The sequence below is a fragment of the Entelurus aequoreus genome, linkage group LG07 (genome assembly GCF_033978785.1).
Source record: "Entelurus aequoreus isolate RoL-2023_Sb linkage group LG07, RoL_Eaeq_v1.1, whole genome shotgun sequence".
In the NCBI taxonomy this organism is placed as follows: domain Eukaryota; kingdom Metazoa; phylum Chordata; class Actinopteri; order Syngnathiformes; family Syngnathidae; genus Entelurus; species Entelurus aequoreus.
Window position 1 is genome coordinate 21,843,306 of NC_084737.1, and position 27,542 is coordinate 21,870,847.

Below are 27,542 nucleotides of genomic sequence, written 5' to 3' on the forward strand. Positions count from 1 at the left end.
TGTGCAATCTACTAATAAAAGTTTAAATCAATCAATCAAAAGATCACAATCTGTTTCTGTAGTTTGGTCTTGGTTTTCAGAGTAAAAGATTCATTTATACACCAAACACTGCCTTTCAATTTGTATGTCTTCATGGTTATTATACAGTATGTTAGAACAACTCCCCAGCAGCCTGGATATTATTATCAAGGGAAGAAAGGGGGTCACTATTAGAGGTGCACCAAACGAGTGAATATTCAGAATCATGACGTTACACTGATAAATCTGACAAAATTAAATAACTTCAAAAGCAGATACAGTAATTCAATTGAAAAAACGCTCCAATGAGAGATTACCCATACGGTGCTCTAGGTGGGTTGGGGTGAACAAATCAAGTGCTACTACACTCAAAGTTCGATATAGTGCGGCCCAATATAATGCCATATTTTATAAAACGCGGTCGTGGACTACGAATTTTGGCAAGTTGGTGTGGTGGCTGGGAGACTTGGAGTAGTATTCGCTAACAAGCAAAATCTGTTATGCATCTTAGCCGGCTCACCGTAGCTTGTAGGTCTTTTAGGGCTGCTACAAACTGGGCTAGTTATCTCAATACGGCTAATGCTAGCAAGCGTGTCCAATGACATCTACAGTTATGAAGTTACCCTGCTCTAACTGGCGGACACGTCCCTCTCACAGGGACATTCTCTCCGTGAGAAGCCCTACTTTTTTGCTTTTTCCTTCACCGAGTCGCGTTTTTGCTGTCTTCGGAGGGGGGGGCTTTGGACCGGGGCTGGCTTATCTCCGGTAGCTTAGCAGCTATTTAGCTGAAAGTGAAGCGGTGAAACAGAGAAAAAGTGCTTTGTAGATTCGCTAAGACTATAAAATGTGTTGGAGAAGGGCTAAAGAAGGCTAGAAAATATTTAGAAGCACACAAAATAGAAAGATTGCACTGAACATTGACGACGACAAAGTACAGCTAAACCAGCAGCTGTGTAAACATTGTTTTTTCTTTGTCGGAAGAAACTGTAAGTTACTAAATAAATAATGATAAATAAATTAACAAATTATCAACCCAGTGATGTCCAACTGTGGATAGGGCCTGCTCCATTCTGTGATGTGGGAGCCCAATCCACCATTCATGTCAGGTCTGATTTGGGGATCATTTTATTGTATTATTTCGAAAAGAAAAGGGTAGACAAGGATTTCTAAATAACGCGATCTCAGAAATAACGTGATCGGTATTTTATGAACCCCAACGACTTCGTTATATCGGACTTTGTGTGTACCTCGTAGGAGGTCCTGAACATGGTTGTAAACTCCCCCTGAGCTCACTGGAGCCTACAGCTCACAGTGTAAACAAACATGGCGGCAACTGTGCGGGACTCCGTCATAGAAATACATTCTGTGTGTCACCTGCACTCAATGCTCTGTAAACAATCTGCAAAAAAAGGAAAAATCAACAGGCTTTAACAACTCAAACCTGATCAGCCACCCAAATTGCCGGAAGGATCACCACAACCTTTCCTCGAAAGCCGATGAAAACACCTGCTGCTAAAGAAGCTGCTCAAAGGCAAAGAACGTTTTGTTGGCTGTTCCCTCTGCTGCTGCGTCCGAAAAGTGCAAAAAGGCCAGCCAGAGACGATCCTAGTGCCAAAAAGTGATATGCAACTTCCTCATGGAAATGATGACGCTGGACAGCCAGCCCCCCATCACCGCTAAAGACACTAGTCATTGGTATCGGTCTTGGGAAGCAGAAATGTATCAGTATCTGCTTGAAAAAAATTATATTGTACAGCCTTCGCTATTATTGTACTTAGTTAATTCTGTACATGCAGTTTTTACGTTCTTGAGACCATAAAAGGTGCATTTCAATAATGCAAGAGTTTGGAGGCGTGACTTTTTTAGAAACAATAAAGCATAGGGGTGTGGGAAAAAATCGATTCGAATTCGAATCACGATTGTCACGCCGTGCGATTCAGAATCGATTCTCATTTTTAACATTTTTATTTTTTATTATTTTATTTATTGTTTTATATTTTTATTTTGTATTTCTATTTTTTTAATTAATCAATCCAACAAAACAATACACAGCAATACCATAACAATGCAATCCAATTCCAAAACCAAACCCGACCCAGCAACACTCAGAACTGCAATAAACAGAGCAATTGAGAGGAGACACAAACACGAGACAGAACAAACCAAAAGTAGTGAAACAAAAATGAATATTATAAACAACAGTATCAATATCAGTTACAATTTCAACATAGCAGTGATTAAAAATCCCTCATTGACATTATCATTAGACATTTATAAAAATAAAAAAAAATGAACAATAGTGTCACAGTGGCTTACACTTGCATCGCATCTCATAAGCTTGACAACACACTGTGTCCAATATTTTCACAAAGATAAAATAAGTCATATTTTTGGTTCATTTAATAGTTAAAACAAATTTACATTATTGCAATCAGTTGATAAAACATTGTCCTTTACAATTATAAAAGCTTTTTACAAAAATCTACTACTCTGCTTGCATGTCAGCAGACTGGGGTAGATCCTGCTGAAATCCTATGTATTGAATGAATAGAGAATTGTTTTGAATCGGAAAAATATCGTTTTTGAATCGAAAATCGCGTTGAATCGAAAAAAAACGATTTTGAATCGAATCGTGACCCCAAGAATCGATATTGAATCGAATCGTGGGACACCCAAAGATTCACAGCCCTACTGAATAAATGATGCTTTTTAATGATCTCTCTTGTTATTGCTGCTTAGACAGTAAGAGATAGTACTGTAGTTTGGCTGTTTTGTGGTCTGTTTTGTGGTTGGTGGGCCACCACTTTGTTAACAAAACACCAGTCCAAACAATGCTTATTTTATAAGAGGATGTTAAGACGGATGTGTTTGTTAGTATTAAACACTGTATTATTAACTACAAATCTACAGCTGAATGGAATTCAGGTTATATTACTTCAGTCTTTTCGTCTAAAAACCCTGGAATAGACAGAATTAATGAATCCATGCTTAGTAATCGCATCATGATTATTCATGAAGCAACTTTCTGACCACTTTCCTCTTGACTCGTTCCTGATTACTTCTAAGAAAGACACTGAGCAGCTTAAAATTGTTAACGACTCATTAATTGCTAATCACGTTACATTCCCCTCCTCTTAAAGAGTGTGGTCCTTAATGCTCCTACAAAAGGCTTTAGCTTACATAATGATGTTTAAGTAGTTGGATTATGACAACATTCATCCACCATGTACTCATCTTCTGTTTAAAAGGAGTCTACCTGTAAAAATTATTGTCATACAATAACAAATGGAGCAGCCAACCGTGGTCCGTAACATAACTTTCCCAAATGATATGTAGACACTGAAGTCTCCAGTTCGTAAACACTGAAAATTGACTTTGCAGAGAAGAAACAAACTCCCTTTGCATGATAATATAGTCTACATTTTTAACACAAACGGGAAAGAGTGGATGCATGTTGTAATTTAAAAAGAGAAACTGAACATGTTTTTTAAAATTATAATACAATGTTGTTACAATTGGTTTAGCTGGAAGTACGACCTCAAAGCAGAGACAGACTGGAGAAGCTTTATTACAATTTTAACAACACAAAGCACTCACAAGGAGTGGAAAAAACAAACAAAAAAAAACAAAGTACAACTCAAAACGGACAGAGCCACATTATTGCAGAGGTTTAATGCCATTCAACACTTTAGTTGGTTTCTATATGATTCAACATCTTCACTAGACATCTTAAACTGTGGCAGAAATCAGAGCAAAGTTGTACACATGATTCATGTATTGTGCGTTGGATTCATTGTATATTTGTAACATTTTAACACCTATTCTGTATCCTAACTGCTTCCTGTGGACTATAACACTATGTATGTTTTTTCCAATGCAACTGTTATGTCCATATCAAATAAATAAATAACAAATAAATATAAAATGTGATGTCTGTTTGAGTACTATACAAATGTATACGGCATGTATCTCCAGGTAGTAGGGGTGTAACGAATAACCAATATGAGGCGGAAATTAGTTTTAATTAAAATGGGAGTGCATCAGTACACAAGTCCCCTGATCGTTTCAAGAATTAACCGACCAATTGCAAAATTATGAATCCGCTTAATCTATCTGCTACTACTGGAAACTTTGTCTGCTCAGCGCTCTCTCTCTTTCTCTCACTCTCTCCATGTGTACCACTGTAAAACATTACTTTAAAAACTACGGCAAGCAGTTGTAAAATAGCAACAGTGAAACACAGTCAAATCTAAAATAGTTTATCACAGTAGTAAGCAGTGTTGGGTTAGTTACGGAAAACCAGTAATGAGTTATAGTTACTAGTTACTTCATTTCAAAAGTAACTCAGTTACTAACTCAGTTACTTACACCAAAAAGTAATGTGTTACTTTGAAAAGTAACTATTTAGTTACTTCTTTTTTTCTTTTCTTTTTTAAAAGCTCCCCCATTTATGCCCTTTAGCCTTCATTTCAGTACTGTTATTGCACTGGAGAATAATACAATGTGTTGATCAACTTGACATGCATTTACATCACTGAACTCTGCTAAGCAATGTGCTCTACATGCAACACACAAAGACAAAGATATGTTTCAAAGGCCAATTTGTTTCTGGCCAGAACAAATTGACAAAACTATTTTAAATAGCTGCAACATAATGGCACTTTAACTTGAACTTGAAGTAGATAGGATATTTGATCCAAGACACAACTTACATTTAACTAAAATGTTATTTTCTTTGTGCTCGACAGAAGAAAAGTATTGAGAATTTCTCCTTGTTAACAAAATCGACTCTTGGCTTCGCCTTGATGTCTTGTTAGTTGTTATGATAGTAGCGTTTATGTGTGTGCGTGTGTGTGTGTGTGTGTGTGTGTGTGTGTGGCCCTTTAAGATATGACAGCATGTGGGTGAGGGACGTCAGTGAGTGAGTGGGCGAGAGAAGTGAGCGAGCGGGACAGTGAGTGCTTGCAGGTGCTCTCTCTAGCTTGCTGGATGGCTGCGTCCAATAAAGTCACAAAGTTGCAACAAACCGCCGGCCTCGTCATTCACCCTCAGCTGTAAAGACCACTTCCGGGTAAAGTGAAGGTTGTTAGCCCCGAAGGAACGTCTCCCTGCGCTCCTCAACTACGGTATGGGAGTCCCCCCCCCCGCCCCCACCCACACAAAGCACGTACGCCTTTTTTTCTTCCACCGCAGCGCTGCCACAAAACACACTCAGATCTTCAGTTTCTGCCGATACTACATAAAAAATAACGTAAAATAACGCAGTAACGCATCATGTAGTAACGGTAACTGAGTTACTGAATATAAAAAATAACGCGTTAGATTACTAGTTACCGCCGAAACTAACGGTGTTACAGTAACGCGTTACTTTGTAACGCGTTAGTCCCAACACTGGTAGTAAGTGCAGTGGGTTCCTGCAAACCATGAAACAGTAGCTAACCTAAATTACAATGGTTACAATACGTAGAAACCCCATGACGTTACTGAGAAAATAATGAAAAATTGTACAATCAATTTGCAAATACTGTAATGTCACAATCATACAAATACTCTAAAATTGACAGTAGTATTCTGTCTAAATTAAAGATTGTTCACATAGTACATTTAAATTTACAGCATACCTGAATTATTTTAGGGGTTTGTGTTAAAGCATTAGCCTAGTTAACTTTTGCCTGACAACATTTGTTTCTTGTATTTTTGTGGCAAATCATTTCAGAGATCGAGGGGTTATGTCTATGTGCTTCATTGTAAACTGCGGTCCCCTCCAAGGTTTCTCATTGTCATCCCATTGGGTTGAGTTTTTTCTTGCCCTGATGTGGGTTCTGAGCCGAGGATGTCGTTGTGGCTTGTGCAGCCCTTTGAGACACTCGTGATTTAGGGCTATATAAATAAACTTTGATTGATTGATTGATGAACATTTCCCTCTCTTGCTTCCCGTAAAACTCTTGCGAGAATAGTCACAGTAATGTAATCAAACCAGAAAGAAAAACAAAATGTGTGCCTGTGACATGATTAAGTCAAAAGTTTGGAAGAGATTTGGATTGTTTAAGAATAATGGTTGACTGCAAAACAGCACCACAGCAGAAGCACAACTAATCTCAACACCCACCTGCTGAGAAGACATGAAGAAACCAGCGATGAGAACACTAGTACAGCTAGCTCAAAGACACAGGTATTCAAGGCTTCTTTCAAGTAGATTCAGCTCAAGCCGGGGTAATAAAGTCTTCAATGGTCAGTTTAATTTTTAAAGACTTGAGACAGTATAGTGTTGTGGAAAGTAAGGGTTTAAATACATTGCAGCCATTGTACAAGATACTATGTCGACAGTTAACAAATGCATGCCAAAACTGTATAATAAAATAAAGGATTTAATTGATATGGGCCAATAGAGAAAATGGAATAAGTTTGTTTTCATTGTGAGATAGGCTTTCCAGAAAAAACTCAACCCAATGGGATAATGAGAAAGCTTGGAAAGGACCGCATATGTTATTAACCGAGTGGATATGGTTAATAATGCAAGAATCTAGTCCATAGGAAGGCCAGCAGGGGGATCCTCTTGTATGTAGACAATTCAGCAGCGCAGAGACGTCACCAACAGATGCACAGAGCATTGGTCCACCCTGTGTCCCGACTTGGAACAGCTAGCGCGTCCTCCGTGGAAACTGATCCATGGCCATTTGAATGTTATGATCGACGGTATCAAAAGCAGCACAGAAACCAAGTAGTAGCAACATTGATGACGTATCAGCATCCATAGTTAGCAATAGATCATTAATCACTTTTGCAAGAGTTTTTTCAGTGATTTACCCTGAAACCGGACTGAAAAGGTTTACAGAGATTTTTGGATGCTAAGTATTCATTTAGTTGCTGTGCAGCAATTTTTTGGAGGATTTTTTAGATAAAGGGGAACACCGGCCGGTAGTTTACTATGAGGTCAGAATGGAGGTTAGGTCTTTTGAACAGAGGATGAATAACCGCTTTTTTGAATGTTAGGGGAACAGTGCCAGGGGAAAGTGATAAGTTAAAAATATTTTGCACTGATGGTGAATGCAGCTGAGACAGGCTCCAACACCCCCCGCGACCCCGAAAGGGACAAGCGGTAGAAAATGGATGGATGGATGGGTCCTCATATTACAGGTGTCCCAGGAAGTGGGTCAAGTAAACATTTTGTGTGTTTTGTCCCATTTACGAGTTGCAGGAGTTCCTCGAATGTTACTTTTCCAAAAAAGAGAGAGATTATTGTGGAGAGCTTAATCTGTCGTACATACATTCGTACCTGCGTTAACAGAACCCAGTTGTTATCTTTCATCTCCTTTCTAATGAGAACAATTTTCTTATTAAAGAATAGCATAACGTCATCAGTACAGTGCCTGTTAGGCAGGGTGAGGAGTCAGTTAAAGGGGAACGGACTCCTAGTATAGTTAGTCAAGTGTGACTCAAACAGTGATCTATTTTTTTGAGTGATGGCGTCTTCCCGGTTAGGGTAAAGGCCGCCTCTCCTCAGCAAGCTCGGTTTGCCCCAGAAAAAGGGCCAATTATCAATAAACGTTAGTCCCTGTTCTCTACAAAAACTAGCCAAGGAATCTTTCTTTCTTTCATAGTTCTTTTTATTGATTTCACATTCACATTAACAACAAATTCAAACCCTCTTCATCCCCTACCCCTGCTGTCACTCAAAACAAAAACAAAAAACAAAAGTAAGAGTACAAAAGTACCCAGAGTAAATAAAAAATAAAAGTTCAATACAAGGCTCTTGAGACAAAGTAATTGAAAACTGAAACACACTGTAGAAGCAGCATTTCAAGGCCTGAAACGTCGGCAGTCATATTTAGGTACATGTCTAGGGCTCTTCCAAGGAATCTTTCTGGCGAGATTACAAGTCCTAGTTATGTTCCTCTCCAAAAGGCTCAAGTTAGTACCCGTTGCAGATGACACAACAATTCTGTCCTTGGGGGAAAAACCTCCAACAGTTAATGAACAAGTACTATTAAAATTGGAAAAATGAAAGAATGGTTTTAAAACAATAAATTGTCACTCAATTTGAAAAAAAAAAACAAAGTTCATGGTTATCAGAAAAAAAAGGATTGTGACAACAAATGATAAAATTGTTGTACACATCAATCATAAACTGTGCTGGAAGCCCCAACTGACGTGTTTAAAACAAGATGGCTAAATCAATATCAGTCATGAGAAATTTAAAGCACCTGCTCAGAAAAAGCACTTTTCACCGTTTATTGTACTCTTGTCTTGCCATACATGAGCTACTGTGTAGAAATCTGGGGTAATACTTATAAAACTACAAAAAACAAGTCCAAGTCCGAGTCCATGGTTCTCACCCGTGAAAGGGTGGAGTGCCATCCGGTTAGGGAAGAGATCTTGCCCCAAGTGGAGGAGCTCAAGTACCTCGGAGTCTTGTTTACGAGTGAGGGAAGAGTGGATTGTGAGATCGACAGGCGGATCGGTGCAACGTATTGATCCGTTGTGGTAAAGAAGGAGCTGAACTGGAAGGCAAAGCTCTCAATTTACCGGTCAATCTACATTCCCATCCTCACCTATGGTCATGAGCTTTGGTTTATGACTGAAAGGACAAGATCACGGGTACAAGCGGCCGAAATGAGTTTCCTTCGTCAGGTGGCGGGGCTCTCCCTCAGAGATAGGGTGAGAAGCTCTGTCATCCAGGAGGAGCTCAAAGTAAAGACGCTGCTCCTCCACATCGAGAGGAGCCAGATGAGGTTGTTCGGGCATCTGGTCAGGATGCCACCCGAAAGCCTCCCTAGGGAGGTGTTTAGGGCACGTCTGACCGGTAGGAGGCCACGGGGAAGACCCAAGACACGTTGGGAAGACTATGTCTCCCGGCTGACCTGGGAACGCCCAGGGATCCCCAGGGAGGAGCTGGACAAAGTGGCTGATGAAAGGGAAGTATGGGCTTCTCTGCTTAGGCTGCTGCGCCCGCAACCCAACCTCAGATAAGCGGAAAAAGTGGATGGATGGATATTTATAAAACTAATCTTAATGACATTTCTATCATGAAAAAAAGCTATGAGAGTTATTCATAATACAGGGTATTTGGAACACACAAACACTTTTTTTCTCAAATCTAAAATACTGACATTTTAAAACCTAATAAGATTCAAAACCCTACAAATAAAATATGAGGTAAAAAATGATTTGCTTCAAATTAATATCCCCAATATGTTCACTATTAGAGACACGTGTTGACCTGTGGAATGAACTTGAAGAGGGTCTAAAAACTATTACTGCAATTCCTAACTTTAATGATTGTATAAAATAAGTGTACTTACAAAATATGCCAACAAACAGGGATCACAAATAACATGATTGTACTGGAAAAACTGCTATCCTTAATAAAATACTGCTATTTTAATAATGACAATGATGACGATGACTTATTTAAAGTTAAAGTTAAAGTACCAATGATTGTCACACACACACTAGGTGTGGTGAAATTTGTCCTCTGCATTTGACCCATCCCCTTGTTCACCCCCTGGGAGGTGAGGGGAGCAGTGGGCAGCAGCGGTGCCGTGCCCGGGAATCATTTTTGGTGATTAAGTATCACTCTGACGCAGGTACCTCTGTAATGTATCAACTTTCCTTTGACAACATTTTGTATGTTATGCTGTTCTGTACACACACTCATATCGGCAGGATCCATGCACGTGCACACGCACTGGAGGTGTAGTAGCATGCACATGGATGTACACTACACAATCACAGTTAGTGTGAAATTAATATTGATTTCTTCAAAAACATGCGGTATTCATTCTCAATGCAATTAATCAACAGCTGTAATGAAATTTGACTATATAAAAAAGGGGTAGGCGATTATAAATAGTTTTTCTTCTGCTTACTCCTTTTGAGCGCACAGTGCTTCCGCTAATAACTATGTACACGCAATATTGTTGTTGCTTATGCTGAGTATGAATATGTATGTAAGGATTTTATTTTTGAGCTCAAATAAATAATCTGAATTGAACTGTAATCTCTGACTGCCTCATCCTAGTGTCAATGGAGCCAACCTGTACAACTACTGTATGTCCGAGTAGCAAGTGGTGCAATTAGCCTGTCAAACATGTTTGCTTGACCTGTTGCGAGTCAGTTCCCTAAGGTTAGCTTCAATGTCAGATGCTCGGGCCCCCGGGAATACACTTAATTTTTGCTGGTTTACTAAATTGTATGTTCTGGGTGTTGGAGTCCCCTATTACTAAGGTGTGGTGTCTGGTAGACTGGGTTGTAGGACTAGCTAAAGGGCTAAATCTGTTATGCGTCTTAACCGGTTCACTGTTGCTTGTAAGCCGTTTAGGGCTAATACAAGCTGGGCTAGTCAGCTCGCTACAGCTAACGCTAGCAAGCGTGTCCGTGGCGTCTAAAGTAAAAAAGTTACTCTGCTCTAACTGACTGACACGGCCCTCATGTAGGGACAACGTATCCATGACAAAGGTGCACGAAGAACAGGAAGCCATACTCACGTTTTTTCTTTCACCGAGTCAAGTTCTTGCTATCCATCTTAGCTTTGCTAGCCTAGCAGCTAGCTAGCTGAAACTGGAGCGGTAAAACAGAGAGAGTGGGTGCATTGTAAGTCCGATAAGACTACTAAATGTGTTAGAGAAGGGCTAAATAAAGCTGTAAAATAATTAATTACACTTATTGCCAATGGTTCAGAATCAGAATCCGCTTTATTGGCCAAGTATGCCTAACACACAAGGAATTTGACTTGGTAGGTTGTGCTCTCTTGTTCAATTGAAATGAATACATATCAAAAATTGTTATATATGTATATATATATATATATATATATATATATATATATATATATATATATATATATATATATATATATATATATATATATATATATATATATATATATATATATATATATATATATATATATGTATGTATATATATTTGATATATATTTTATATATATATATATATATATATATATATATATATATATATATATATATATATATATATATATATATATATATATATATATATATAAATATATATATATATATATATATATATATATATATATATATATATATATATATATATATATATATATATATATATATATACAGTATATATATAGATATATATATATATATATATATATATATATATATATATATATATATATATATATATATATATATATATTAGATATATATAGCACACTTTCCGCGAGCGCGATGATGTCACGTTATCGATGAGAAAATGCATTTTTAGATAATATGATTTGCCTGAGCGGCTAGGAGACACCGTGAGTAGCAAGTGGTGCAAAGTGGATAAGAAAAGACAGAAAAAAATAAATAAGAAATGTTATACTTGGGACTTCCCGCGGGCCTGATTTTGGACGTTGGCGGGCCGAATCCGGCCCGCAGGCCGTAGTTTGGGGACCCCTGATCTAGAGTATATCAGTTTCATCACACCATTAACTTGTATTAGTCAGCAAAAATTAGTAAAACATAATAGTAGAAGGATAGGTATCAGGCAAATTGATTGAAAACATTCCATCTATTGCATTTTATAAAGATATCTGAATAGCTGTGTCCCTGTATAATATCTGGTATTATTTAATGCGGTACGGTTGCTTGCTTTAAACCTCTGTATTATTTAGGCCTGTACAGAAAGTGATGCACTTAACAATTAATGTCAGTGGCTATTCATGACATCTGCACTGCAGGGCAACAGTGAGCGGAAGAAGAGGGCCAATTTGGTTTGAAACAAGAGACACTTCAAACTTTACAGATGTGCTGGCATGTCAGCAAGTGATCATTAGAGGCCCTTCTAAAGAACACAGTGTCCTTAGAAAATCTTCTATATCAGACTTAGCTCTTTTGAAAAAGGAACATGTGAATTATTTTCCCAAAACTGCCCTACTTTCTGGGGAGCACAAAGTAGCTCAACTGTGCCTTGCATTAAAATATATCTTCCCTATGATATATGTAAGTTGGGATAAGTATATGGCAAAATGTTCTCAGTATGTATTACAAACAAGACTGGATGGACTAAATTATTGGTGCTTTACCTGATTATTAAAATGTCATAGACAGTCAAATAACATTAGTGGAGAATGCATTGCCACGCTTCCATTTTATGTAGAACTATAGCACCTGTTTAGCTGTATCGGTGAGGAACATGAGTGAGAAGCATCTTATAGTGGACTGATAATCTTTCAATCATAATGTAGAAATAGGAATTAGCAGTATTTAAGGAGATAAAGGCGGTAGCTCAGGGTGTGGTTTAAATGTAACATAAGCTATACTTATAAACAAATACCTTCCCTAGAAAGATTAGCAGTTTTATCGGAACTTCACAGTGATGGAAAAGATGGAAAGAGTCATTGTTTTCTTGGCTGCCGTTAAGGAAACGTTTTCAAGCTAAAACTATGAGAGTAGAGTTACTGTTTCATTTGGCCATACTGTAAAACCTATAACGATTAATTAATTATGATCTGTAATTAATTCATCGAAATAATCTCTTTTTTTAATATCACATTCAAAGAATGCTGGGAAAAACCCTCAACTTGAGGTATTTTTTAGGACTGTAACGGTACTGCATCCTCAGGGTTGGGTTTATATATCCCCTGTTTGGTGGTGTGGTTCGTATTCGGTACAGTAAGTAAGTAAGTACATTTTATTTATAAAGCGCTTTTCACAGATAAAATCACAAAGTGATGTACAAAACATAGGTAAAGTAAAACAACAATTCAATTAAAACAAAATGGGCAACATCATAAAAAAGATACAAAGTGGATTAAAAATTAGATGCATTAACTAAAAGCTTTACTAAAAAGTGAAGTTTTCAAATGTTTCTTAAAAGTGTCAACACAGTCAAGATTACGGAGGGACTGGTGTAAATTGTTCCATGGTCTAGGAGCTATAGCCTGGAATGCCAGGTCTTCACTGGTTTTAAAATGAGTTTTTGGGATCTTTAGAAGACTCTGGCCTGAAGACCGAAGGCTGCACCCTGAAGAATAGGAGCATAACAAGCCAATGATGTACTGAGAGTGCCCACCATGCAACACATGGAAAGTCAGGACTAAAATCAGGACGGCGTGGCGTAGTGGGTAGAGCAACCGTGCCAGAAACCTGAGGGTTGCAGGTTCGCTCCCCGCCTCTTACCATCCAAAAAATCGCTGCCGTTGTGTCCTTGGGCAGGACACTTCACCCTTTGCCCCTGGTGCCGCTCACACCGGTGAAATGAATGATGAATGAATGGTAGGTGGTGGTCGGAGGGGCCGTAGGCGCAAACTGGCAGCCTCGCTTCCGTCAGTCTACCCCAGGGCAGCTGTGGCTACAAATGTAGCTTACCACCACCAGGTGTGAATGAATGATGGGTTCCCACTTCTCTGTGAGCGCTTTGAGTATCTAACAATAGAAAAAGTGCGATATAAATCTAATCCATTATTATTATTATTATTATTAAAATCTTAAACTCACTGCGGAATTTGACTGGAAGCCATTGAAGACTGCATAAAATGTGGGTGATATGGGTTGTTCTGGGTGCACCGGTCAGATGTCTGGCAGCTGCATTTTGTACCGTCTGAAGTCTCTTTAGCGTTGACTTGTTGAAAAGAGTGAAGGGAGTATCGCAATAGTCAATACGAGATGAAATGAACGTGTGAATGATCATTTCGAGATCCAATTTTGCAGAAAATTTCTCACTTTAGAAATATTTTTGAGATTATAAAAACAGTTTTTGGTCAGTTTTCGGCAAGGACCCTCCAAAGACGTGGACTGATCAAACACAACCCCAAGGTTTCTGAGGTTGCTTTGAACAGATGCACCCAGATCACCAAGTGAGTTCTTAATTGGGGGATCTTTTTATCAGGAGCAATTATCAGAGTTTCCGTTTTGTTAGAATTTATCTGGAGGAAATTTAAAGACAAACAGTTTTTGATACAGGATGCGCATTCCAAAAACTCGGATAAAAAGTGACACTCTGATTCATTGAAGTAGCATAACAGTTAAATATCATCTGTATAGAAATGATAAAAAATGTTGACACTACTGATCAAACTCCCAAGCGGCATCAACAAAAATAAAACAGACCCCAGAACAGAACCCTGGGCCACACCACATGCCAGGTTGGGCACATTAGACATTACATCATTACAAGTTATTCCATGTATATAAGAAGTAAACCACTGAAGAACAGCACCATAAAACTCCATCTCAGATTTGAGGCGATCTATCAGTATACTGTCATCCACAGTATCAAAAGCAGATGTCAAATCGAGTAAAGCCAAAACTGTGTAGCGACCAGAGTCAGCGGCCATCATCACGTCACTGGAAACTTTCAAAAGAGCAGTTTCGGTGGAGTGAAATTACCTGAAGTCAGATTGGTATTTATCATAAAAATCATGCTGTTCCAAAAATTAGGTTAGCTGCTTATCTGCCACTTTTTCAATGATTTTTGACATGGAAGAAAGTTTTGATATGGGCCGGTAATTTATAGGCTCCACCTGATCAAGATTAGTTTTTTTAGGAATGGGATTCACCACAGCATTTTTAAAAAAGCTGGGGATCGAGCCAGACTGAAGTGAAAGGTTTATCAAATTTACCCCCCAAGGACCAACAACATCAAAAACATTTAACAACAATGAAGTAGAAACAGTGTCCGCAGGGCTCGATGTGGGTTTCATTTTGCCCACTCAAACCTGAACATCCTGTAGGCTGGCAGGAGTAAAGGAAGACCATGATGAGCACACAGGGGCTGGTGTAGTGCACAAACCATCCAAGAGAGGACTAATATTGGCCCTTATGTCCTGCACTTTGTTCACAAAAAAGTTCAAAAATCATCATGTGTGTACACAGGCACCTGAGGAGATGGAGGTGCAACAAGATTTTCAATAGTGTCAAATAAGATTTTCGGGTTTTTCTTATTATGCAAAACAAGATTTGAAAAGAAAGCCGAGCATTTAATTTAGCTCCATTATCATTTCTTTAAAATGGTGTCTATGAACCTCTAATTCTGTGGCTTTCCACAAACATTGCCCTTTTCGACAGCTTTTCCTAAAGCTGGAATCGGCTTCATTCATCCATGGTACAAAGTTTTTTATAAGAGCCTAGAGTTTTTTTAGCTGGTGCTACTGTGTTCAAAACAGTCAGACAATAATGATTGAAGTTAGTCATAAATGTATCAACATCATCACAGCTCGCAAAAGTTGTTGGGTCAAAAAGAACAGAAAACCTACTGATTGCAGAGTCATTTAGAATGTGTGTCTGTTTCCTCACTTTGGAAGGAGACTGAGTCAGTGAGAACGACAGATTAAAAACAATGCAATAGTGGTCACTTATTTGAAGGTCTTCAAAACTTAATTGGTAACTTTTTACTCCAAAAGAAAAGACCAAATCTAAAGTATGACTTTTGTGTGAGTAGGACCCCACACATGCTGTAAAAAGTGGAATGAGTCCATAAGAGATACCAGTTCGGCTACCAAGGGACAAAAGGAGTTATCAACATGGATATTGAAATCCCCAATAATTAATACATTCTCCAGCTTAACAATAGATGACATAAAATCCGTAAATTCGTCTAAAAATAAACGAGCAGGACCAGGCGGTCGGTAGATTAAAACACAGTAAAAAGAGTGTTTGTTTCCAACCTTGCACGTCTGAAGCTGCAATGAGTTGTACGGGTTCGTGTCCATCAGTCTGGAGCTGCCGAGGCGTCCCAAACACATGACAGTCCGGAGGACACAGCTCCTTAAGAAAAAATAACTCGTTCCCCACTGCCAAGTTTCCGTGAGGCACATCAAATCCAACTTGCTGGACTCGATTAGGTCATTCAGGAGATGTGTTTTGTTAGCTATCGACCTAGCATTTTGCAGGCACAAGTGTAGAGTTGTTTCCTCGCAAGTTAGAGGAGTGTCGCGGCACAGTGGCCGCAGGCATCCGTGGTCCACACCGCGATGTCGGGGAAGACATCCATGCAGCGGTAGACGACGGAGGCAGGTGGCCGGACGCACAGGGGTCACGGGCTGGATCCACCGCAATCCATGTGTGTCCGGGTATCCAGGTTGAAGAGAGGACAGGAACAGTCCCAGAATGAGACCTCCAGTACGCCTTGATTTACGCCAGAAGACCTCCGTGTCTCCCCGGCTTTTTGGCGCGCTTCCTACGCAAGACAGGTGAGTGTAGCAGGTAGGAAGGTACCGAGGCTAGGTGGGAAGGCATTTTAGACGCCTGATCCCCAAAGTGTTGATTCTGATACATCTCATACGGTTGATTTAGATCGACGAGTGCCTGACGGTCATACACTATTAAGCCATTGATATTTTGGCACGAAATACAAAGCAAAGCAACAATAAACAATAGTTCGAGCAGAGCAGGCAGACTGCGGCCAATACACACTGGCGCCATCTTGCCTGTAGTGAAGTCAAGTGCAGTAATGGAACTACATGTCATAACATAAAACTGTTTAGCTTTTATGATTTTTTCAAATAAAGGACTTGCCTTCCGACCGGGTGCAGCTGGGATAGGCTCCAGCACCCCCTCTACCCCGAGAGGGACAAGCGGTGGATTGATGGTTTACAAAAATACAAACTGCTGGCAGCTAATTCTCCAAAAAATATAATTCTCGAAAAAGATATAGATATAGCAAACATACATTAAAGATACCATATTTTTTTATTTGCGACTGTATATGAGCTTTAATTTTTGTGTGACGAAACTGATTAGTGTAATGTATAACAATATAGCTCATCCATAATACATTTATTTAGTTTAGATTATGCTGAGGGACAATCCAAAAAAATGAACTGCGCTTTACAACTATTATTTTATGAAAGCGCAACAATGCAGACAAAGTGCAACAGCAACAGTTTAACAGTGTGAACAATTATATTCTATGTGCCGCATTAATAGTTTGGATTTGTAACGCTGTTCTTGTTCTGATTTCATTGTATCCGTTTGTTAGTCCGTTTGAGTATTTCACCAGAAGGCTAAGTGTTCCCGAACAGAAGACTTTGACAGAAGAGGGTCAATGGTTCGCTAGCTTTAATTGCTGTTAGCCAGGGGTTGGGCTGCACTTTATTTGTTTACCATGTAGACGCTTGACGGGAAGCACACTTCCTGTCCGTTGTATTAATGGAATGTTTACCAGCCGTACTAAAAAAAATTAAATACGAATATATGTACAGTTACACCTCGATTATATATATGTATGAACCTTCATCCAATCTCTTTTCAAGAACTGGATTTAGTGCATGCCCTTGACCAAATCATTTATATCAGCTCTTTCCCATCTGCACATATATTTGGTGTTGTTGGTGAAACAAACCAACTCCTGTGTCAGGCGAATAAAATGATTCCAAATGTGTTTATACAGTAACGTTTGTTTACATGGAAGTTCTGAACACAACACGGTCCAGGTGCTGGTCTGATTTCTTCAGAATTTTCCCGAGATAATATTTTTTTTAAAAGTGTGTTACAGTTGCCATCATAAAACCTTTATCAACTGTGCAGTCAATTATAAAAGTAACAATTAAAATACACTAAGTGTTATACAATATAATTTTTTGTAATTATATATATATATTAAAATATCTTTAAAAAATATTGTATTATTACTTATTTTATGTAAATCATCAATATATATATATTGATTGTAATGTGTGGTTATTTTGCAGATGCCCTTGCCTCATGTTCTCTAATTCCATAGTTTAAAATAGTTCAAACAATAAACATTTTTGCAGTAGGTATGTTCACCGATGATGGTGCTTTAAATTCTGCAGTTTTATGCAACTTTAAAGAAGTTTTTTCCAGAAATGTTTAACTGCTCTTGGATTGCATAACCTATAACTTCAGAGGGTCTACTGTAGACGTGTATTTGCAGTAAACAAAAACATATGTTGCATATGTTTTATTCCAAATATACTTGTTTTCCATATTAGTACTATAGACTGGACTCTCACACTATTAACTAGATCCACTCGATGTCCATTGCACCGGTCCCCCGGGGTGTCCCACATATGCGGTCGCCTCCAAGGTTTCTCATTGTAGCCCATTGGGTTGAGTTTTTCCTTGCCCTGATGTGGGATCTGAGCCGAGGATGTCGTTGTGGCTTGTGCAGCCCTTTGAGACACTCGTGATTTAGGGCTATATAAATAAACTTTGATTGGTCGATATTAATATTCAAAATCAGAGAATGTTGACTTGTCATGTGTGTATATTAGTCCACCGTAGCAGCACAGTGATCGGACTCAACAGGGCAAATTCCTCTCAAAAAGTGTGAAAACAAACTTCTGTCAATGAGATAAAGGCTAAAAAGCCTCCAACATGGCCGCTATGGCAGCAGCATTTCCAGCAGGCATAGATGTCCTAGGATTTTAGGAGCAGGACTGTCTGTGTGCACTGAATGGCCTCAGTGATGCTAACATTGCAGGGAGCCATTATCCAAGTGAAGACACATTTAATTGATTCAGAATTGGTTGTCCAATCTCAGGAACCATCTGGGCATTTTTTATGGATTTGTGCTTGGCAAGAATTTTTCACCTCAGGGTGCTAAAGAAGGAAGGCCCCTTTTTAAAAACATTTACCATTCCGGTGCGCCTCGTTGTCTTTTCTGTTGTATTGTTATTTTCTTCAGTGACTGAAGGTGGTTCTGTTGCGGCTTAGTGCATTTAGCCTGTAACCGATAACATTATCATATGTACGTGCCGCTGCTAATGTATATTTGAGAGTGAAGGAGTGCAAACCTCCTTTGTTTATCTCCCCACTGCGCCCGAGTGACAGAGCTGAGGAGTGAGAGGCAGGGAGAAAAAAGGCGAGAATAATGATGCGAGAAAAACACAGCAGTGGATCCCCGGTCCACCCACACTGCTCCGCGCAGCAGAGCAGCTGTGCACTTTTGTTAAGTCTTAGTTCAGAGCCACATGCAAATGCATAAATCTTTCATCTTAGACCGTGCTCTTGCTTTGGAGTTGAGAAAGAGCATTTTGTTCCCTTGAAAATATTGGGCACATTTTTTTTAATACCTTCTTTATCTGCATGCGCAGAAATGCCACTTAATTATTTGCTGTAAAGCGGAAGCGCGCCAAGGTCCTGATGGCGCGTGTCATATTTCTGACTGACTGTGTTTGTGCATTTGTGCGTGCTCAATTGTTCTGCTGGGGCGCTCAGTACCAATGTAGCTTCTGTCACAGATTTTGCCCACATTAGTCAACATCTTACATGCTGTTTTAACAAGTCTATTTTGGTGGGGGCAGAAGAGACATGGAGGTGACTGACACACATTGGATTTCTTCTTATGACATTTTGTTTTCTAATGGAATTCACTTGGAGTGATTTCCTGCATGCATTCGCAGACAACACATTGTGTTATAAGACAGGAAACCACAATCGATTAATGAAATAGTTACCACTCACCTCACAGTTGGACTTTTTGTCAAAGCGGTGAAGAAATTAATGACAAAGGACAATATAATGTAATCAAACGATGACGATATATTATTAGCATATTTTTTTCGCACTATAAGGTGCACTAAAATCTCAAAACTCGACAGTGCGCCTAATGTACGCATTCATTCTGGTTGTGCTTACCGACCTCGAAGCAATTCTATTTGGTACACAGTGTAATGATAAGTGTGACCAGCAGATGGCAGCCACACAAAAGAGATAAGTGTGGACTGCAGGCTGACTCTAGCAAGTAAGCCCAAACTTTGATGTTCCATTGAGAATATAGAACATTACACACGGCGCTCAAAAATCTGTCAAAATGCTTTAGTATGACTTTGGTAAACTCCGAAGTGCACTGCTTGATGGATTGTAGGTGCATTATGGCTACCGTAGTTATATGTACTTCAACATACGGGTTTAAGATGATTTGTGTACAAGGACACCAAAACTGCACCTTTTAGGAGACATAATATCTGCCGTTTTGTTTTGCGATATTATGCAAAACCAACTTTTCCCACCTATTGGTACCCGCTGATGTGTATTTGGGATCTGCATAAGTCCCAAAAATTTGCGCGCGTCCGACGTTTTAGCAAAAAGCTTATTTTTCTCAATTTTCTTGTTGTGGGGCATTAAATGATAATAAATGATAAATGGGTTATACTTGTATAGCGCTTTTCTACCTTCAAGGTACTCAAAGCGCTTTGACACTATTTCCACATTCACCCATTCACACACACTGATGGCGGGAGCTGCCATGCAAGGCGCTAACCAGCAGCCATCAGGAGCAAGGGTGAAGTGTCTTGCCCAAGGACACAACGGATGTGACTAGGATGGTAGAAGGTGGGGATTGAACCCCAGTAACCAGCAACCCTCCGATTGCTGGCACGGCCACTCTACCAACTTCGCCACGCCGTCCATTCATACAAAGTAGTGTATAAATCTGACTTACATCTGTCAGGAGACTCACTATGGAAGCGCTAAAAACTACCGGTACAACAAAGATGACGAGAAGAAGACGCTGTTGAAATGGAGCCACGCAAATAAGACCGCCTACAAAATGGCACATACTGAAGAGACGGTCAGAAAGCAACTGGAAGATAGTCTGTAAAACATTATCCATCCAACGTTTTGACTAAAAACCTCCATTACATGTTATGTAGACCAAAAGGAAGTGTTTTAAATGTAGATAAAACACATCATAACATGCCTCCTTTATGCACCTTATAATCTGGTGCATTTTCTGTATGAATACCTCAATAGACCCGCTCATCGGTGGTGTGCCCTATGGTCCGATAAAATACGGTAATATAAATAAATCAGAAGATTCAGAATCAGAATCAGAATAGTTTTTATTGCCATTGTTTGAGAAGGGGTTCACAAACTAGGAATTTTTCTTGGTGCAATCGTGCAACATAAAACACATATAGCACATATTTGGTAATAAAAAGAGCTGTAACTGAGCTGTCAGATCTTGTTATAGACTTAGAAGGAATTCAAGGAATAAAACCTCAATTTACAGACTTAATTGGTTAAGGATGGGAATCGAAAACCGGTTGTTGTTCAGAACTGGTTCCCAGTGGATCAATTATTAGGAATCGCATGCCATTTTATCAAACGGTTCTCTTATCGATCCTTCCGGGTGGGGATGACGTCGCGTAGTGATGTCAGATCTCAAAATGGCGTAGCACGGCCGCAACAAACGCTCTACAGTTAATTACAATTTACAAGAAAAGACTGCATCAGCGTTACTTGTAATAATTATAAGGCTGCTAGTTCATCAAGAAGACATACGAGCAATACACTGAAACATTTGAACACACAGCATGCAATAATTATAAATGAAAATCGCGTTTTTAATTGCTGAAATTGTTTCATACCTCCTTTATTTCCTACTCAGTGGCCTAGTGGTTAGAGTAGGGGTCCCCAAACTACGGCCCGCGGGCCAAATATGGTCTGCCAGCGTCCAAAATCCGGCCCGCGGGTAGTACCAAGTAAAATTTAATAAATTATTATTATTTTAATCTGTTCTTTTTCACCCATCCATCAATCCATTCTCTACCGCTTGTTACTGGGTCTCCTAGGCAGATAAGGCACGCCAGCATCCAAAATCCGACCCGCGGGTAATACCAAGTAAAAAAAAATATATTATTTGTTTTAATCTGTCCCATTATTATGCTCAAATGCTAACGACTTTGTATATACAGACAATTGTAAGCTTTTGGCTATATAGAATAACCATATGTGGTCGAACATCGGCATTCAATTTCATTTAAGTGGCATTAAAAATGGCATTAAAAAGCATTAAATTATATTTGCTGATACTTGTAGAAAACCTGATTATATTATACAGGTGAAACTCATGAAATTAGAATATGGTGTAAAAGTACATTCATGTCACCAATTGACTTCAAATGTGAAACAAATCTGTGGCATTAACTCGTTACATGCAAAGTGATTTATGTCAAGCCTTTATTTGTTATTATGTTGATCATCATGGCTAACAGTTTTTGAAACCTTACATTTTCAGAGATTTTCAATTCTAACTGTTCATAAACTTTAAGTTAAGTTAAAGTGATTGTCACACACACACCAGGTGTGGTGAAATTTGTCCTCTGCATTTGACCCATCCCCTTGTACACCCCCTGGGAGGTGAAGGGAGTAGTGAGCAGCAGCGGTGGCCGCGCCCGGGAACCATTTTTGGTTATTTAACCCCCAATTCCAACCCTTGATGCTGGGTGCCAAGCAGGGAGGTAAAGTGTCCCATTTTTATAGTCTTTGGTATGACTCGGCCGGGGTTTGAACTCACTACCTACCTCCTCAGGGCGGACACTCTAACCACTAGGCCTACTCAGTTAGCCATGATAAGTTAATATCACATGTTACCAAATGTTACATTCTTGTGTAATTTGCACATGAATATTACAATAATTTATTTATTTATTTTTTTTACAAAAAAGTGAGTTTTTCTTCTATGTTATGTATGCGCCTCTTGAGACCTCACTGTAGGCTTTGTAAGGTCATGTTACCTCTAAACTAAACACAATTGATGCTAATCCACCCTTGTTTCTCTTTTTTTCCCCCAAATAAGAACCGATAAGAGAACCGTTAAGGAACCGAATCGTTAAGCAGAATCGAAAAGAATCGAAACAACTTTATCTATTCCCATCCTCATAATTGGTTCTTGAACAGGGTTTGTAAATACAAAAGTTCATATGTTGAAGCAAAGTTATCCATAAGAAACAATGTAAATATGAATAATGGGTTGCAGCCTCAACAAGTCCATATTTTAGTAAAAGTTTGTACACTTTGAACATAATATAAAATGCTATACACTTTTATACTTTGAATATAATATAAAATGCTATACACTACTGTATACCAAACAAACATATCAAGGGGGTGATGGATTACCTTTCTATTTCATAATAAAATAAAAAACAACAAGCCAAAGTTGAACTGTATTAATTTGCAGCCACCCTGCCTACACGCACACATACACTGTCACTAGCCCTGCGGTGCACTCACAGTTTGTGGTGTACTTGCAGTTTTTTAACACCCAGGTTGCTACAATGATTGGGAATAAAAAAACACATCTACTTTACCTGGTTGGTTAATCTTCTTATTGTGCAGTTAAAGAAAAGGGTAGAGGGGGAGGGGGGAAGTGGCTGTGGATACTTCCTGGGTGCTTCAAACCATACATTGCTTGACTCATTTTAAGTGAGCAAAAATGGAAAAATGCTGTACAAAAGCTAAAAAAAAAAAAAGCACAAAAACAAATAGCGATTTAACAAAGTTTAGCTGCTAATGTTAGCTATCATTGAATGTATCGTAACAACAACATGACTGCAAATTGTTAGTTGCTTCTCTGGGACTGTTTTTAGAATATGTGTGCACGGGCGTGTATGTGTGGACGACACAGTGGTGAGTGACAGCTAGAAGACCAGACAAAATATTATTTTTTTTTAATAGAATTATTAATTGTGAAAATTATTTTAAAAAATTTAAATATATTTTATTTTAATCCACTAATGGTAACGAAAGCTAACCGGTGGTGTACTTGTTATATTTTTTGGTTGAACATTTTTTAACTTTGAGCAGTTTGCAAACAGCCCCTTTCATTTTTCACCTTTATTTACTGTAATTTCCAGGCTATAGAGCGCACCTAAATAAAAGCTACAACCACCTATTTTATGGACAAATTTTGTATTGTACATATATTGGCTGCACAAGTCGATAAGCAGCAGGTATACGCATTGGAACATTCAATATTTACACAGGTCATCGTACTCCTCCTCCTGTGCACTAAAACCGCTGAAGTCATCCTTACGTCCTTGCGGGTGCTGTTAGTTGTGGTGGAGTTTCGTTCCATGCAGCAGCTGTTTCTTTTTTCCATGGCCACGCCGGTCATCTTCGACTTTGGGGCTCCGCTGTGTGCGTTTTGTTGCGTCGTCCCCAGGATGAGGGTGTGTTTGGTCTAATATGAACAAATTCATTGGCAATTTCACTGGTCTGATGTGACGAGACTAAATTTATTGGCAGCATATGAAGCTTGTGAACCTGGAAAATAATTTAGAATTTTACAGTATAAAGCGCACAGGCCAAAGTGTGGGTAAAAAGTGGCGGCTTATAGTTTGGAAATTACGACAATATGTTTTCCAGGATTTTTTGTTTATATTGTCTCTTGTTGTTAAACTATATATATTAACAAAGTATAGAATGTTAATTTATTCTCATCACTGTATGTTAAATCTCAGTGGCCTAGTGGTTACAGTGTCCACCCTGAGATCAATAGGTCATGAGTTAAAACCCCGGCCGAGTCATACCAAAGACTATAAAAATGGGACCCATTACCTCCCTGCTTGACACTCAGCATCAAGGGTTGGAATTGGAGGTTAAATAACCAAAAATGATTCCCGGGCGTGGCCACCGCTGCTGCTCACTGCTCCCCTAACCTCCCAGGGGGTGATCAAGGGTGATGGGTCAAATGCAGAGAATAAATTGGCCACACCTAGTGTGTGTGTGACAATCATGGGTACTTTAACTTTAACTTTAAAATATTGAATACCATTTGTGAAAGCCACTTTTTATAACAGCTGGTTTTGCAGGTCTGCCTACGTGCAAATGGAAAATAAATGTTATGAAGTGACATTCATTACACTCAGCAATGCTTTAAAAACATTAAAAAAGGGAAATCAGGTATATTACCCAGCAATTTATGGACACTACCAGGGTTCTTTCACCAGAAACAGACTTTTCTTGTCCTGTTGTGTTTTACAAGAGTCTTTCTGGCAGAAACTTTTGTAGAATGTTCAGTGACAAATGTCCTTGGAAAGGAAACTGGAGGGAGATGAAATTCCCCTCTGGCTTAAAACGAAGGAAAGGGTGCGGTGGCCTCAGAGCCACAAGCTCTGTTCTAGATAAAAAGACAACATGCTCCCAAAAGTGTTTGGGACATATGCTTTTGGTCATTTCGCTTTACTTTTTTTTATTTTTTTTTATAGCCAGAGCTATTAAAGTCCTTAATTCCCTTGCCAGGTGTCATCAGACTCCCTGTGTCCTATTTCTAAAATACTATCTCCATTTGTGCTTATGGCCCACTGAACACTGCCAAGGTGACTGAACCTGCAGACACGCTGCTCTTTTTTATTATCTCTCCTCACTCTGGGATGCTAAAAATGACCTCGTCAACAATTTAGACCGTATGCATCAAATGAAGTGCAACCTTTTTCATCCATTCCACATTCACTTCTGCAGAGAGAATGTCCTTTGCAGGTGTATAAAGGCTGCCGCTCAAACAAGAATTAAATGAGAAACAACAAAAAAAGCAAATATGGGTTGTCCTCGTGATGCTAATTAGTACAATCTTCAGGATTCTGCTTGAGAACAGGCTGTTAACGCACGGCGAGCAGATGGAGGCCAGATGACGCCTTGGCTGACCTCTTTAGCCTGCTTCCATCTCCTATTGTGGCGCGCTGTGTGAATGCCATGCATCACCTTTAACCCCAAGTGTGCGCTCATCTTTTTAACAGTGGTCAGTGTTCACTATTAGAGCAGCTGAGAGCCAACCGGTGTAATGTAACCATGTATTGAAGGTACAATTCTATTTTCTCCGCGGCTCCCGTGGAGGTCTGATGATGAATAGGAAGCAGGTGAGGAGCTGCAACGGCGGTCAGCAGGGAGCTGGCGTTCTCGCTTCTGATTACGGTCACACATCATGTAGGTCACAGTGGCGTTGGGAGGTTTTAACCAGAAAAAACTCAGACATTCTATGTCCATGTTGGGCGCCGGGTTAAAAGTTCATATTTTTCTCTCTTTTTGGAAGCGATGTAGCACCTTGTCACACCAATGGCCGCCTCTTCTCTCTCTGTACAGGCAGTGCTGCCACCCCGGTGGTCTTTAATAAGAACGGTGATGCTCCAGGACGCTATGACCTGTTCCAGTTCCAGATGACCAACTCCTCCATGCCCGAGTATAAGGGGGTAGGACAATGGGTGGAGACCCTCCAGCTCAGGGTACGACTTTTTACTGATAATGCAAATGTGAAACACATCTATGTAGTTGCAGAGATGAATATTCATGGATTTTTTTCTCAAAGAAAAGACTGCTTTTGTGAAATGAGAGGCTGTTCTCTGCATCTAAAATACAGAGGGAGTGATGCTTTTGCAAACAGATTTTACTTTCAATGTAATTGATGTCTTTTGGGGCGAGAATTACCTGATTACTCTTACAAAAACAAAAAGGACATTACTCTTCTCCTAGTAGCAGATAAGAGGTCTCATGCACACACACACACACACACACACACACACACACACACACACACACACACACACACACACACTGAAACACACACACGGCTGTGTTTTCCTCTCATCATAAAATTATCCTAAAAGAACTCATTAGGGTGCAAACCTATGCAAAGGCCGAATTATTTTGTTTTAATTGGTTTTTGCTCGCTTGTATCCCTCCCCTCTACTTAGTTTTGTGTAAAGCTGTAAACGTCATATAAATTCTGCTAAAACACACACACACACACACACACACACACACACACACACACACACACACACACACACACACACACGCACACACAAACACAACCAATCACATAACCTCTTTATCAGTATACAGGGATGGTCTGATGTCCGACACCAATACCAACATTCTTCTATTCTCACCTTTTTTGTTATATTAGTGTAAAATTAAATAAAGTGAAACTTTGTTCAAAAGTTTAAATCTGAATCTTAAAATGAATTATAAATGAAAATATAGTGTCAGTGTAAAATGAGAGACTATACCTCAATGACATTGCAGGAGTTGCATTGTTTATCATGAGTGCAACTTAACATACAAAAATGTGATCGTTCATTTTTCAAAATAAAACCAAAACTAAAGAAAAAAACTAAATGACTCGCTTTTTCAATATTTGTTACCAGACCCAAAACACAAACACGCATATGTATATATATAGTTTTTCTGTTTTCCGATTTGGTGTACAAAAGGTAGAAGGTGCACGGAAATAGAAAATTACGTATTTTTAAAATATACATGTCTGCGTGGACATAGTTGCGATATCCAGCAAAACTATGTATGAAACAAGACTTTATGTTGTGCTGCCATTTCCTCATAAAAAGATTGAAATAAACACCCTTTTAGCGGCCCAGTGCAGAATTGATCTTTTTTTTCAGATCTATATTTGTCACTGCTATACCTCTATGATTCTGCAGTCACTTATGATATTGTGTGACTAATAAAAAGTTCTTAGTGACCTGTTGTCACCTAGTGGCAGATTATTGAACTGCGCTCAGAGGCAGAAACAGTCAACAGACGTAATCTGTGTGATTTTTTTATCACTTAAAAGAAATGCAAAATCCCAACATTACACCTTACTATCTCTCACATCGCACTTGTGTGCCACGGCACAGTGGTTGAAAAGCACTGCTACTCCTATGACATGATTTACCACTTTTAATTCTATTTTCATATTTGCTTTTTACCACGGCGGCCTGACACCACTTGAGTTGAGAGAACACAACTACACCAATAAAATGTATTAGTATTGCAGTATGTATACTGTACATGTGCGTGCAT

The 27,542-nt window shown here is 39.1% G+C and overlaps 1 protein-coding gene across 2 annotated transcripts in view; it reads left to right on the forward strand.

Annotated features, from left to right (window-relative positions):
- The window catches only part of LOC133653510 (metabotropic glutamate receptor 7-like), a 133,912-nt gene that overhangs the window by 51,952 nt on the left and 54,418 nt on the right, over positions 1–27,542 (forward strand). For both annotated transcript variants that reach the window (XM_062052863.1, XM_062052862.1), the window contains one exon: positions 25,824–25,963. In XM_062052863.1, the coding sequence (XP_061908847.1) occupies positions 25,824–25,963 (140 nt within the window). The remainder of the gene's footprint in view (positions 1–25,823; positions 25,964–27,542) is intronic.